Genomic DNA, 15,298 nt, shown 5'->3' with positions numbered 1-15,298 from the left:
TGGCGTTTTTGCACAATTTGTTTTCTGGGACCTTCGGCTGCAGACCTGCTACTTTAAGCCCTAGTCTCCATTTAAGACTATAAACGAGTCGAATCGAGCCAAACTTTGTAAGGTTGAAGCTTGACTTGTTTATTTATTGAGCTCAAAATTCAAACGCGAGCTTTGCTCAAAAATTAATTCAGTTCTAATTCAAGCTCAACTAGGCTCGTTCATATTAGTTATGCTCAAGCTCGGTTATACTTGTTATGCTCAAACTCGTTTTGAAAGTAAAAGTTGAGCTCAATAATCAAGCTCAATCAGCTCATTATATATTAGTTTTTTCATAAATATGCATAATATAACACATTTCATATTACTTAATATATTAATAATATATTTATCTTATTATTTCTCATTAAATATTATTTTTTTCATAAATATAACACATTTTACATTACTTAATATGTAAATAATATATTTATCTTATTATTTAAATAAATAATAAACTAGTTGAGCTGTACAAACCGAGCTTAAAACTTGAGTATATTCTAGCTCAAACTAAATGAGTTTAAAATTTTAATTGGAATTCATTTATATATAATAGTTAAATTATAAGCAATTCAGTTCATTTGCAATCGTAGCTCTGCTTGGAGCGGCAACACAAAGTTAGAAGTAATGACCAACTGTTTGATATCATTCTTGAAAACTGTTTTCTATTATCAAAAACATTAGAAATGAAAACTACACAGTAAAAATGTATTTGGTGGAATTGCTCTCAAAAGCCTCCATATGTGCTCTTATTTTCTGCATGACCATGCAGGGGGCAAGAACATGTAACCTTCACTTCACCTGCAAAGAAAAGCTTTTCAACCCTAAAACAAGCGACTGTATGTTTTTCAGATTAAACATGTTTTCCACTAATGTGAAGCAAAATTTTGATTTCCACAGATTTAGCAGGCAAACTAGTTCACCACCTGCCAGTAAGAAATGAAAACCTGTTATTCACAGCAACGAAAACACTTCCAAAGCTCATCTTGGCTGTTCAAATCCATAAAAAATCCAAATGGTCTAACTTCTTACAGAATTTTTTTTAAATCACCTGTATTCACAGTAATGGATACAAGAGATTTATGGGATTTTTAAAAACATTAGCAAACTAGCAATCCATTGCTTTTACACGGTTTTAATTTTTGTGCTTGGGATTGAAGTTCACTCTAGAACATCAACTAGAATTTTTGACATTTTGGGGACTTTTCCGGTGCTGTTACAAAGGCTTAGATTCTTGAAGGGTTTGTAGCGGTAATGAATCCTTGTGCTCGAGGTGGATAGAATAGTGAAGGTGGAAGGAAAGAATGATGGAGGTCTCACATCTTTCCTGGCTCCGCAATAATCCTCTCAATCTCTTCTAGAAGATGCTCCTTGTCTTCTGTCAACTCTTCATTCTGTTTTTGAAGCTCTTCTATCTGCTTTGTCTGTTCGGAATCCTTCCTGAAAATTTAAAAGACATCTCAAGTGGGTTAACAGCAGAAGAAAAATTTTGGATCGTTTTATAGAGGAAAACTACTTAATGGCAGCCAAATGCCTATGTTGTAGGTCTGATAAAAAAAAAGATACTCATGATCAGAGGTCCAATCTGTACCAAAGCATCAATCATGATTCTAAATTGTGTTGTAATATATTTCTTGTAAGTTCTTAGGGATGTACTACTAATTCCATGATAATAGATTTTTGGGTAACCCAAATTCAGAACCCAACCAATGCATCATCATTGGTGTACGGGCATTTAAATTTGCACAATTGAAACATCGGGAACCAAATTTAAACAAATCACATACTTTGGGGACTGTTTTTTCCCTTGTTCTTTTGATGTGTAAATGTGATTTAAAATATCCTTACTTCCATTATCAATTGTAGATGGAAATGGAGGTAGGGACAATTTAGTGACAAAATCAACAGGTTGGGGATCAAATTAACACATTTGAACATCGGGAACCAAAATGACACGCCTTTGGGACTATTTCTGTATATAACCCTTCTTAATAAGTGAAAACAGGGCCAGCAAAATTGAAAACTTAAAATTAAATGTGTATGATACCCATATTGTAAGTAAATTAAAAAATAAAGAATAAAAATTCTGCCAGTACCTATTCATGAAAGACAAGTTAAGTTTGAGCGATCGCACTTCCTTTTCAAGATTTTCACACCGCTTCAAAATGGACTGCATGTCTGATGGAATTGGCGGTGTCAGATTCCTTTCCTTGGCCTCTGCCATTCTACATCAACCAGAAAATTCAACATAAAGCAAGTTGCTAATAAATGTTATTAGTAGCATTAGAAGATAGCTTTCATCTTCGTGTAGCATACTTAAAAGAGTGTATTTGTCTTAAATTACTACAAAGTTTTTTAATTATAGAACTCTAGAGAGTAATGCCTCTTCAGCTTCATAAAAAAATGTATAAAGCAATTGAGTGGTAGAAGAAAAGGATCAATTCAATGTTTGAAAAGTGCAGACTAGCCACTGAAAAGCATATAGGATGTGGATCGATTATGTTCATCTTCATGAAACTAATTACAGAAGCAAGAGAAAATAGAAATCAATGAAGCAAAGAGAAAACCAAATGGCACGTTTGGATCAGGAACCAATCATTCAGAGAGGTTAGTCTCTTGCCATTCAATCAGAGCTGGAACTTTGTGTTAATGTATATAATAAGATAGTGACATGTATATAATATGATAGTGGTGTTGGTGGCAGATAGTGGCATGTATAGAATATGATAGTGGTGTTGGTGGCAGATAGTGGCATGTATATAATATGATAGTGGTAGATAGTGGTAATATATAATATGTAAGTGGCATATAATGGGTTATAATGATGTTTGTAATATCTCCTATATAAGGAGTGTCATTTGGTCTTGTAAGATAAGAAGTTTTGAATATAACAGAAATATATTCATTCTTCCTCATATTTTCGGAGTTCTTCTTCCTCATATTTTCTAAGTTGGTATCAGAGCAACAAAAAACACAGCAGCCCTAAAACCGTCATAGCCATGTCGGAAGTCACGTCCGAAACCACTTCAACCCCTGCCGCTGCCATTCCGGTGAAAACGTCCAACTCTCACTCTATCCAAATCACCACCATCCGCCTAAATGGTGATAATTTTCTCCGCTGGTCACAATCTGTCCGGATGTATATCCGTGGGCAAGGAAAGATCGGTTACATCACTGGTGACAAGAAGGCTCCTGCTGTTAATGATCCGCTGTTCGACAGTTGGGACGCTGAAAACTCCATGGTTATGACATGGTTGGTCAATTCCATGGAGGAGGATATAAGCTCTAATTACATGTGCTATACTACTGCACAAGAATTGTGGGATAATGTTAGTTAGATGTATTCTGACCTAGGAAATCAATCTCAAGTTTTCGAATTAACTTTGAAGTTGGGAGAGATTCGTCAAGGAGATGATTCCGTCACCAAATATTTCAATTCGTTGAAAAGGTTGTGGCAGGATCTTGACATCTTCAACACATACGAATGGAAATCGGTTGACGACTGCAACCACCACAAGAAAACTATGGAAGACAGCCGTATTTACAAGTTTCTTGCCGGCCTCAACATTGAGTTCGATGAAGTGCGAGGAAGAATTATTGGCAGACCTCCTCTCCCATCCATTGGCGAAGTATTTGCCGAAGTCAGAAGGGAAGAGAGCCGAAGAAGCGTCATGCTTAAGAAAAAAGATACTGGTGAATCAATTGAAATTTCTGCTTTAATTAGCGATGATGCGGCCAACAAGGCTGCAAATTACCAGCGCAGGTTTGATGATAAGCCACGGGTCTGGTGTGATTTTTGCAACAAGCCTCGCCATACACGCGAAACGTGTTGGAAGATCCATGGCAAACCTGTCAACTGGAAAAGCAGTAAACAAGGAGAGAAGAATCGTGGTTTTCCTACCGCTAATGAAGCCGATTCAGGTCCCTTCAACAAAGAGCAGATTGATCAACTCTTAAAGCTGATAAAATCCAACTCCTCATCCGGTACTCCTAGTGTTTTGTTGGCACAAACAGGTAGAAATCTTAAAGCCTTCTCTTGCCTAAACTTCTCTCCGTGGATCATAGATTCCGGTGCCTCCGATCACATGACTAGTTTTTCCCATTTATTTAGTACCTATTTCCCTTGTTCTGGTCATGACAAAATCAGAATAGCCGATGGTAGTTTTTCACCTATTGCAGGAAAAGGATTTATTAAACTAACTGAGAAAATTAATCTCAATGCTGTTCTTCACGTCCCCAACTTAGCCTGTAACCTTTTGTCTGTCAGTAAACTATCTAAGGATTCTAATTGTCGTGTTACATTTTTTGAATCCCATTGTGAATTTCATGACCAGAACTCGGGGATGATGATTGGGCGCGCTAGGATGCTTGAAGGTCTTTACTACTTTGATGAAGTACCTGTTAGTAATAAAAAAGCTCAGAGCTTTAATAATACTAGTTCAATCTCTGTTCGAGAAAAAAATAATGCTATGGCACTACAGGCTAGGACATCCTAGTTTTCTTTATCTGAAACATTTATTTCCATAATTATTTAAAGGGATTGATTGTTCTTCTTTTCATTGTGAAAGTTGCATTTTTGTAAAATTTCATCGCTCTACTTATTTGCCAAAACCTTACTAGGCTTCCAAACCTTTTTATTTGATTCATAGTGATGTTTGGGGCCCTTCTAAAATCACTACTCTTTCTGGTAAAAGATGGTTTGTTACATTTATTGATGACCATACCCGCTTATGTTGGATTTATTTGATGAATAAAAAATCTGACGTGAAAAATTTATTCACAAATTTTTACAATATGATTGAAAACCAATTTCAAACCAAAATTGGTATTTTACATTCTGATAATGGAACAGAATATTTCAATGAGCAGTTGGGTGAGTTTTTGGAAAAAAATGGGATTTTTCATCAATCTACATGTCGAGATACCCCTCAACAAAATGGCATTGCAGAACGAAAAAATAAACATTTACTTGAAGTAGCACGTGCTATAATGTTTTACATGCATGTTCCTAAATATTTATGGGGTGAAGCAATTTTAACAGCCTCTTATTTGATAAACAGGATGCCTACAAAGGTGTTAACATACAATACACCTTTTGATTGTCTCAAAACTTTTTTTCCTGATACGAGGTTGTTTTCTGATTTACCCGCCAAAGTTTTTGGATGTACTGCCTATGTTCATGTTCCCAGTCAATTTCGTTCAAAACTTGACCCCCGTGCTATAAAATGTGTTTTTTTGGGTTATTCCTCAAACAAAAAGGGGTATAAGTGTTTCGATCCTCAAACCAAGAAATTTCATGTGAGTATGGATGTGTCATTTGTGGAAACAAAATCCTATTTCCCCAACACTTCTCTTCAGGGGGAGACAAGTGGAGTAGAAGACCATTTTTAGGATATTTCTATCCCGCTCCCCAATGTCATTTATCCTACACAAAAACCACATCTGTCTGATAATGATCACTTAGGAGAACCAAGTTCTATGGTGCCTAGTCAAGAAGATTCTTGTTTAGGGGGAGAAGTACTACAAAATTATCTAAATTCTGAGCTTCAGGTTTATACTAGGAAGCGATTTCATCTGAGGAATAATGACCCGAATGTCCATCCTAATGACCTGAATGTCCACCTGAGTTCTGGCATCGAAATTTTAGGTAATCCTATTCCTTCTATTTTCGACCTTGATGTTCCTATAGCAATTAGGAAAGGTGTCCGAAATTGCATTAAACATCCTATTGCAAATTACCTCTCCTATCAAAGACTGTCTAAAAACCATAGAGCTTTCACATCTAGGATTTCACACTTGTTTGTTCTAAGGAATATACAAGAAGCATTGGATGATCCGAATTAGAAATTAGCAGTCATGGAGGAGATGAATTCTTTAAGGAGAAGTGGTACTTGGGAGATAGTTGATCTACCCAAAGACAAGAAAACAGTTGGGTGTAAATGGGTGTTTACGATAAAATGTAACGCAGATGGAAGCGTTGAGAGATACAAGGCCAGACTGGTGGCTAAAGGCTTCACTCAAACTTATGGGATCGACTATCAGGAGACGTTTGCTCCTGTTGCTAAAATAAATTCCATCAGAGTACTGTTATCTCTTGCAGTAAATTCAGATTGGCCTCTACATCAACTTGACATTAAAAATGCATTTCTTAATGGTGATCTTGAAGAGGAGGTGTTCATGAGCCTACCGCCGGGATTTGAGCAGAGACTTGGAAGCGACAGAGTATGCAGATTGAACAAGTCATTATACGGACTCAAACAATCACCAAGAGCGTGGTTTGAACGCTTTGGGAAGGCAGTTATCAGTTGTGGCTTCTCGCAGAGTCAAGCAGATCACACAATATTTTATAAACATTCAAAAGACAGTAAAATTGCAATTTTGATTATTTATGTTGATGACATCATTTTAACTGGTAATGATAAAGCAGAGTTAGCAGCCCTCAAAGAGAAACTCGCAAAAGAATTTCACATTAAGGATCTGGGAGCCCTCAAGTATTTCCTCGGAATGGAATTTGCAAGATCCAAGGAAGGTATATTCGTTAATCAGAGAAAATATGTTCTTGATCTCCTTAGAGAAACAGGTATGCTTGGTTGTAAGATGGTGGAGACTCCGATCGAGCCTAACTTGAAGTTACAAGCTGCTAAGGCTGAAGAAGTCAAAGAGAGGGAACAATATCAGCGACTTGTAGGGAAATTGATTTACTTGTCTCATACGCGGCCTGATATTGCCTTTGCAGTCAGCATAGTAAGTCAGTTCATGCACTCACCAGGGGCAGAGCACTTTGAGGCCGTTTATAAGATCTTAAGATATTTGAAAGGAACTCCAGGGAGAGGCTTACTGTTCAAGAAACATGGACATCTTCAAGTTGAAGTATACACAGATGCAGACTGGGCAGGAAGTGTTACAGACAGGAGATCAACATCCGAATACTACTCCTTTGTAGGTGGGAACCTAGTTACATGGCGGAGTAAAAAACAGAATGTGGTAACTAGAAGTAGTGCAGAAGCAGAGTTCAGAGCTGTTGCCCATGGAATCTGTGAAGTAATGTGGATTAAAAGAATTCTTGAAGAATTAAAGCTTTCTCACCCGACACCTATGAAGGTCTATTGTGACAACAAAGCAGCTATATCTATAGCTCATAATCCAGTTCTACATGATCGCACAAAACATATAGAAGTGGATAAACATTTCATCAAGGAGAAAATCAATGCTGGCATAATCTGTATGGCCTACCTTCCAACAGGTGAACAATTAGCTGATGTGCTAACGAAGGGACTACACAAGAAGCAATTTGATAAGCTGACTAGCAAGCTGGCTATGGACGATATCTTCAAACCAGCTTGAGGGGGAGTGCTGGAAATTTGTGTTAATGTATATAATAAGATAGTGGCATGTATATAATATGATAGTGGTGTTGGTGGCAGATAGTGGCATGTATAGAATATGATAGTGGTGCTGGTGGTAGATAGTGGCATGTATATAATATGATAGTGGTAGATAGTGGTAATATATAATATGTAAGTGGCATATAATGGGTTATAATGATGTTTGTAATATCTCCTATATAAGGAGTGTCATTTGGTCTTGTAAGATAAGAAGTTTTGAATATAACAGAAATATATTCCTTCTTCCTCATATTTTCGGAGTTCTTCTTCCTCATATTTTCTAAGTTAGTGTACTAGGTTTCTATTTTCATTTTTGAATTTTGCTTAAGGTTAAAGGATTTTTGTTCTCTAATTCTTTCTATGTCTAATAAAGTAGATATATTTTTTTACCTACATTAGGTCCAAATATACACATCAATTTCATGCCTTTCAGTTCTGTCATATTTGAGACAAAATGAAACAGCATTGAGTTAATTAACAATTAATGTGTAAACATATTTTTATCATGTTGAGTGACATCTAATGATCTAATAACATGTCTAAATAAATAAAATTTACAAAATCTAGAATTTAGAATCAATAATCTAGAATTTATCCATTTTCAAGTATGACTCACAAAGATATGCTAAGAAAGGAAAAAGCTAGGAATTTTCAAAATTAAAAATGGCTAAAAATTGAAACTAATTGACTCAGAAGGCTGTATAAAAAGTAAGATTATAAAAGTTTTAAGGAAATTAAGAATTTATAAAGGAAGAGGCCACTCTCCTCCAAGTTGTCAAGATAGTAATACGTACTTCCGTGATCGCTCCACCCTACGCTTCTTTGTAGGATCCCCTTTTTCCACTGCAGTACTTCTTTTGGTTAGAGTAAGTTATATTGATAAATGCTACAGTACAAATCTGTAGTAGTATAAATAAATGTTTAACAGTGCTTATATCAAAATAAGGGTAGAGATGGAGAAACTGCACACAAAAATACATGGATTTATGAAGTAAGAATAAAATAAACAAACAATATTCAAATTTGTAGAGTTATACTTTTCCATATGAATGTTCTTCCATTCAGTGTTGAATCTAGATACTGCCTACTTGCACTTATTTCCATTTTGGTACTATCACATTGTGTTTGCACCACGATCTAAAGCATATAAAGGGTATGTTTGGTTTGTGTTTGAGAGATGTGTTTTAGAGATAAAAAGTACGAAAACATGTTTGGTTTGGTTTTTTTTAAAAGATGTTTTGGAAAATTATTTTGAGATAGAGTTTTGGAAAAAGTGATTGATTTGATGTGTGTGAGAGAGAGATTTGTTTGGAAAACTTGTTTGGTTTACAAGTTTTGGGAAATTTTTTTGGAAAAATTTGTTTGGTTTGGTTATTTTTGAAAACTTATTTGTAGAGAAAATTTCCCAAATTTTTTTCAGAAAATCAAACCAAACGAGCCCAAAGTATCTAAGAAGAAAATGTTTCTTTTTTAGTATAAGTTTTTGGGTGAAATTAGTCAAGAACAGGAATGGAAAGCCTCATACTAGTGAAGTTCTACGAAATTTGATTACCCGAACCAGCTGATGTCACAGACCCATAACGACCAAGACATCTTCTCGGCTGAAGACAAATAAACAAGGAAGAAAATTTTGAAATTTAGTGGGGTTCACTTCAAGCCTTTTAACTGTAGTGTCAATAGTTTGTGTTCATTATCAAAGAACTGGGATTGGGTAGAGCATACCTTTTGATCATCTTTTAAGTTGTCATCTATACGTTCCTTTATGTCTGTAGTTCAACAAGGGTATTCTCATTCTTAGTGAACACAAATTTCCGGAAAATGGAAAAAAGATGAAAGAAAAGGCATTGGGATGGGATGCTTGGAAATGACACAAATTTGGAATAATTTCCCATTTTTTGCAATGGCTACATTCCAAACAAAACATTTTTTTGATAAAAAACAATAGTAAAAATATCATTCACATAAAACATCCAAATATCTTCCATTAATGAATGAATAAACCTTTGTATTTATTTTCTCTGCATTCAAGTACTACTAATAATGTAAAGAAATTGTCTCATGGTTGAGATTACAGAGCGAAAAGTTCCAATGATGCACGCTTTGTATCTTTCAAAAGTATAAAAATAAGACGGTGATTCCATATGATTGATCTTATCGATGCTGTATTTCTAAAGAAAGATATAGTTGCTTTTTGGGAAGAAAACAGCAAGTGAAAAAAAAGAGCTTCAGGTGGTCAGACACAGTGATGAGAACAGAAACCATGGTTGTTCTACCTCTGAATATCTTAGGAACTGAAAATAATTCAAACAAGGCATTGCTAAACAATAATGATCATAGTTACCAAATCGAGAATCACATCGTAAATCAAAATCCTAATTTGGCAAATCGTGAATTGAATCAAGAATCATTAAGATTCAATACAGACTATAAAAAAATGAAGTTAAACAATCATATATAGGAACAAAAATGAAATAAATTGATTTTTGCACATTTTATAAAATAATTCTTATTATGAATAGTGTGATTCACTATAGATTCATTTCCAAAATAGATTTACCAATAGATTTGTATCGATTATGCATGAATTGCGAATTGAATCGTGAACCAAATAACGAATTGTAAGATTCTGATAATAGAGATAATGATTAGCATATAACTCGATGGCATAATCCACTCTATGCATATGAACTTAAATGCTGAAGTCATCTTGTACATATAATACATACCTTTGGCTCTGGTGCCATTTTCTGAACTCCTTCCATTTCCAACTTGTTTCTTGGAGCTCTCACCAATGCTCATAGTTTGACCCAAGTTGGTGGTCTCATCACACACATCAAAGCCAGTTGAGACTGCCGGTGCAGCAGCAGAAGATTCACTGTGTGAAGGTTCTCGAGATACCATGCTCATCTGCATTGGATTTGTAGGATTTACAAAACCGTCTAAATCCACATCCAATGATCCTTCAACAGCTTCTAAAACCCCATGATCATTAACTTGAACAGATGACACATCTTGAATTGTTCTCGATGTTTCATGGATACGATTTCCTTGTCCTTGATTCAAACTCATGTCACCTAGAAATTCTTGAGCACCATAAAGTTCCAAGGAGCTGTCTTCAACAGTCTCATTATTAAGCTTCTTGTGTTGTAATGTCCCCTTCAACATGCTCACAACAGAGGAAACTTTGTCTATGTTATCGGTATGAGGGGCGTTGAAAGTAGATGAAGCTGAATTGGATGGAGACATAAATGCGTTAAAGTAGTTGGGAATTTCACACCTTGAAACATCACCAAATCCATTTGGATTCGCAAATTCCTGTTTCAAATTGTTGACACCGTGCCCAGATACATTATGCATGACTTCCACACCGAGTGATGTTTGAGAGTTCTGCATGGAAACATACCTCCTCCTGCAAAGGAAGTGTTTACTAGGATGAATCCAAGAAAACGACTTTTTCTCTGTTGTAAAGAAATTAAATCATAGAAACTTCGATTAATGAAGCCCCAAATTTCTCATTTTGCAAGTATTTAGCTCAGCCTACGATTGAAATAATAACAGCTATCCTCCAAATGCCGATGTCTTACTATGACATGCAGTGTATGACTTGTTTGGCAAAGTGCAACTGCTAGCAACTAACTGAAAATCTCATGAATATAATTTTTATGAACATTAGTAAACAACAAAAAGAATGCTACCGTAATTCAGAGGACCGACTTCTTGTCATTGGTTGAGAACTATGAAACCATGCCTGCATGCAAAAAATATGAGATTGTCTTGGAATGTCATATTGAACTGTGTTTCTGCAACAATCTCAATATATACAGACCTTAGCCAAATAGAGATTACTAGCTTGCAACCCTCTTTCAACCACATTCCTGATGGACCCAAAAAAAAAAAAAAGAGGCAAATTCAATCATCATCTATGACATAAATGCTTACTCTGCAACCAATGCAGAAAAGGACCATATTGAAACTGAATAAACTTAGAAAGCATTGGTGATTTAAAAATTAAAAGTATCTAGAAACATGTGATTCAGAATCACATGTATAAAAAGTTACAGGAGTCACCTAATTGAATTTTGATTCATATCACTTGACTGTTCATCAACCAAAGTGGTATTTTGTGGGAATAAATTGTCGTTGCTTTGTTTCCTCTGAAGTACACCCCCAAGTTGCTGACCAGATGAGCCGGCTAATTCTGTGGGCATCCTGCATTTAACATGTTGTTTACTTGTGAAAAGAAGTTGGTGGTATAACAAAATCTGGTTCTTGCTAATTGGATCAACTATTCATCTCCTCCCAGAATATCCACCAATCAGTCCGTTTAAAAAGGAGTTCCGAGACATGCCATTATTGTACAGTAAAAAGGTATCGTCTCACGTATATGAGAGTACATACAGACTAATATGAAAAATGAGAGAGAGAGAGAGATTATGGAGATTGAAGCACTTTTGTTGCTATGCATACTAGAAAGGCAAGCATCCTCATCATCGTCCCTTCAATTACTACCACTGCCACTAACACTACTATTACAACTACAAATATTTGCATGCAAAAGCCATGAAGATCTTGCAAAAGAAGGGGTGGGAAGAGCCACTATTCTGCATCACAAATACAGTGAGTAGAGGTCCATACAACGAAGTACAATGTAATTCTTGAAGCAGTCTTATAAATAATTACAGTGGGTAATAGATCAGTAGACCCTATGAACAAATGTGAAATTTTAGTACTGTGACCATCTAACCTTTGTGATGTGTGTCGAGTACAATGTACTATGCTTGTTGAATTATAGCCATGGTTCTGGAAAACAAAAAATATATCAACTGAGAAAAACAACAATTTGAGCAGGGGGTAGCAAAGAACAATCAGACAATTTAACACAATATCACAAAAGAAAAAGAACCAACTAGGACAAAACATAAATATAGGCATTTCAATCATTTCCACTGATTTCTGAATTGGTAAAAGTTACCAGAAGCATTCATATTTCATTCTGTTAAGCAAGGGACTGTTCGCAAGACAATTGTCAACCGTAGGTTCAATTATTTGATTTTCATTAACAAATTGCTTATATTATAGTCAAATTAAAATGTTTTTCCAGCTATGCATAAAATTAACAGTTAAAAAAAAATGATATGACAATCTATATCATGACTGGCTCCTGGGATTTATAAAATGTGAAGCAATTAGATGATTGTTAATTTTAACTTCTATAAGTTATGACTTTGAACTGTGGCTAGTTCATGCTTTTGGATTCTATCACAAAAGATGAATATAAGAATTCTCTGTTCCAACCCAAAAGTAGAAAGTAAGATAAATCCACAAGTCACAAACTTATGAGACTAAATGATCAAAGAAACATGTTAATGCTGACTGTTTCTCAGTTTCAAATTATAGAACTTCTGATGCCTAAACTAGACAGAAATTTTCAACTCCAAACAGGAAACCTCCGATTAAATAAAGTTCATTGAGATATTAGACGATAATAATCTAGAATAAAACAAAATCAGGTAAATGCAAAGGTTATTAAACTTCAAAGTATGCTTGTAGCTCCTTGATCAAACAAGCTACCATCATGTTAATACTTAACAACGTTACAATGATCAACCACTGTTCACTCGATTCTCCAATATGGCATCGGCTTGCACTATGCGTGCATATGACTTTGATTGAGCAAAGAAGTTATAAACATGGATTAAGAAACAAAGTCAACAAAACAAGATAGTACAATGGCTTGCCTCTCCATTTGTGAGCCAAGTTTTGAAGAGTTCTTCGCTATCTGTACGAATATTTTGGGAAAGATTCTTAAAACCCAACATTTCCATGGTTGGCACAGGCATTCCAATTGAGCTCTCCATCAAGGATTTCAAGAACAACTCTTCACTTGTGTTCCTATAAAAATCTGAAGAACCCCTTCCTCCCATCTCCGTGAAATTCTTTCCGGCCTCACTCCGAACTGCCTGAGATTGGAATGAACTCAAGTTCCGCCTGCTGGTCCCCGGCTTCACAAAAGAAACATCGGCTGAGCTTCCCTTGTTTCTGCCATTTACCATATTACCCAATAATCCACTTTGAATCAGAACATTCACAATAGATTGAATGACATGAAAGAAAAGAAATATGCCACTGAATTATATAAAAAATTATGACCATATAACTGTCACAAACCTTAGTTATAACAAGAATCCTTCTAAAACAGCGAATCAGGCAAACTGCTTCTGACCAAAAAATGTGTTTACAATTCAAACTCTACACAAATATAAGACTTGAGAATGAGTATATCTTGGATAATCACAGAAGGGTATTACGGATCACTGTCTACGCCTTTAAAAAAGAGAACTTCGCATTCAATGAATAAAACTTGCAACGCTTCTTTGTTTGATCAGCAGTATATATATGGCTATTTGCTGGGTACCCAATTGGTGATTGTGTACAGAGACAAGCACCATAAACAAAACTCAGACTAGCAAGCAAGGCAAAGTTTGAAGACATGAACTTCAAACCAAACTACAATATGAATACAAAGGAGAAATGATGTGTACAATGATTATACAGCACTGTTGTGTGTATTTTCTTTCTCTTTTCTTTTTTCTGTTCTTGAATTATTAACAACCAGATGGTGGGCATAATTTACAAAAATCAAGTCAGGGAATCAAATAACACTAAATTTTCTTTAGATTCCAAAGACCATGCATGTCTTTTTCCTCAGTCAAATGAAAACCCGTTTCACATATACTAAGTAATTACAGGTACAGTGGCTTAAAAGGCTCAAGCCCTTTATAAGATTCAAAACTCAAGATTTACGCTTATCACGGCTCAATTTGTCACTCGACTAACCCTTTTAAATTTAGTGGACAGTAATTTGAATCTTTCAAATGTTGAAAGTCAAAATGAGAATTATCCTATTTCATACACATTTTACTTCATTCATACATAGCTACATACATATGTACATATATACAGTATATAATTTCTATGTATATGTCAGTAGATCAGTGTATTTATACCCATATTGAAGATGTTAGATTAAACAACTTGAGAAATTAGGAATAGACCCAAAAATTTTGGACTAAAATATGAACAAGTTGTGGGTTTATTTGGGAAGGTGGCAATGGGATGACAAGCCATGAAAATGGAGAGGTTGGTCCAGGGGCAGCGATACATGGTGTTCCATGTGCATTATGATTGGTGGAGGGGGTGAGACTCACGATTTTGTGTTGGATGATTCGAGAATATGAAGAGATATGATAATTTCTAATTGGTCAGAACATAGCCACGTGGTATCCTGGAGCAACCAATAATTTTTCGTGAAAATGACCTAATGCCACTGCCGTTTCCATTTCTTGTGATTGAATAAATAATCAATTAATCCCACTCATTTTAATCTAATTTTCAATATGACTCTTAAATTTCTAATTTTTATATTTAAGTCATTCAATTTTAATAATTAAGTGATTCTAGTCTAATCTATTTTATATTAAATGACATATCTAATAATAAATTGGATTACATTGACTTTTTTTTTTCTTTTCTTTTTTTCCTGGAAGTTAGAGGGATTAAATTAGAATTTTTTTGAGGTTTTCCACTATAAAGTTTAAAGGTAACATTAAAATGAAAGCAATGTTGGATGGCTTTAATGGAAAAATTAAAATTTTTGAGGGTCATTTTGAAAAGTAAATCAAAATTAAAGAGACTAATTGATAATTCATCTTTTAATTTTTTTTTAAAATTTAAATGTAGCCTCTAGAAATACACATTTGAGCGTTACCATGTGAATTTAGAGTATGTCTAACCTATTACATAATTATTTCTCGGTTTTATAGTAAGGATTACATAAGGGGAGGGGTATGAGAAATGCCTTTTTAGCTGATTTTTGTTAATAACTA

General features: G+C 35.0%; 1 protein-coding gene across 2 annotated transcripts; it reads right to left on the bottom strand.

The window, feature by feature from the left end:
- Positions 1–999: 999 nt before the first annotated feature.
- LOC114318191 (protein CYCLOPS) lies at positions 1,000–13,465 on the bottom strand. 2 transcript variants are annotated; one of them, XM_082895750.1, is made up of 11 exons: positions 13,151–13,465; positions 12,157–12,212; positions 11,481–11,621; positions 11,239–11,287; positions 11,108–11,160; positions 10,139–10,821; positions 9,135–9,178; positions 8,965–9,013; positions 8,207–8,255; positions 2,124–2,252; positions 1,000–1,467 (listed from the first exon to the last, which is right to left on the bottom strand). In XM_082895750.1, the coding sequence occupies exons 1-11, from the start codon at positions 13,463–13,465 to the stop codon at positions 1,344–1,346; spliced, it is 1,692 nt and encodes a 563-aa protein (XP_082751876.1). In that variant the 3' UTR covers positions 1,000–1,343. The 2 variants fall into 2 exon arrangements, with proteins under 2 accessions (XP_082751876.1, XP_082751875.1); XM_082895749.1 differs by lacking the exons at positions 8,965–9,013; positions 9,135–9,178; positions 13,151–13,465 and having other exon boundaries at positions 12,157–12,487.
- Positions 13,466–15,298: the final 1,833 nt, after the last annotated feature.

Source organism: Camellia sinensis, chromosome 11 (genome assembly GCF_055761805.1).
Source record: "Camellia sinensis isolate YWXY chromosome 11, ASM5576180v1, whole genome shotgun sequence".
NCBI classification, from domain to species: Eukaryota; Viridiplantae; Streptophyta; class Magnoliopsida; order Ericales; family Theaceae; genus Camellia; species Camellia sinensis.
This window is presented reverse-complemented; position numbering and strand designations above follow the sequence as displayed.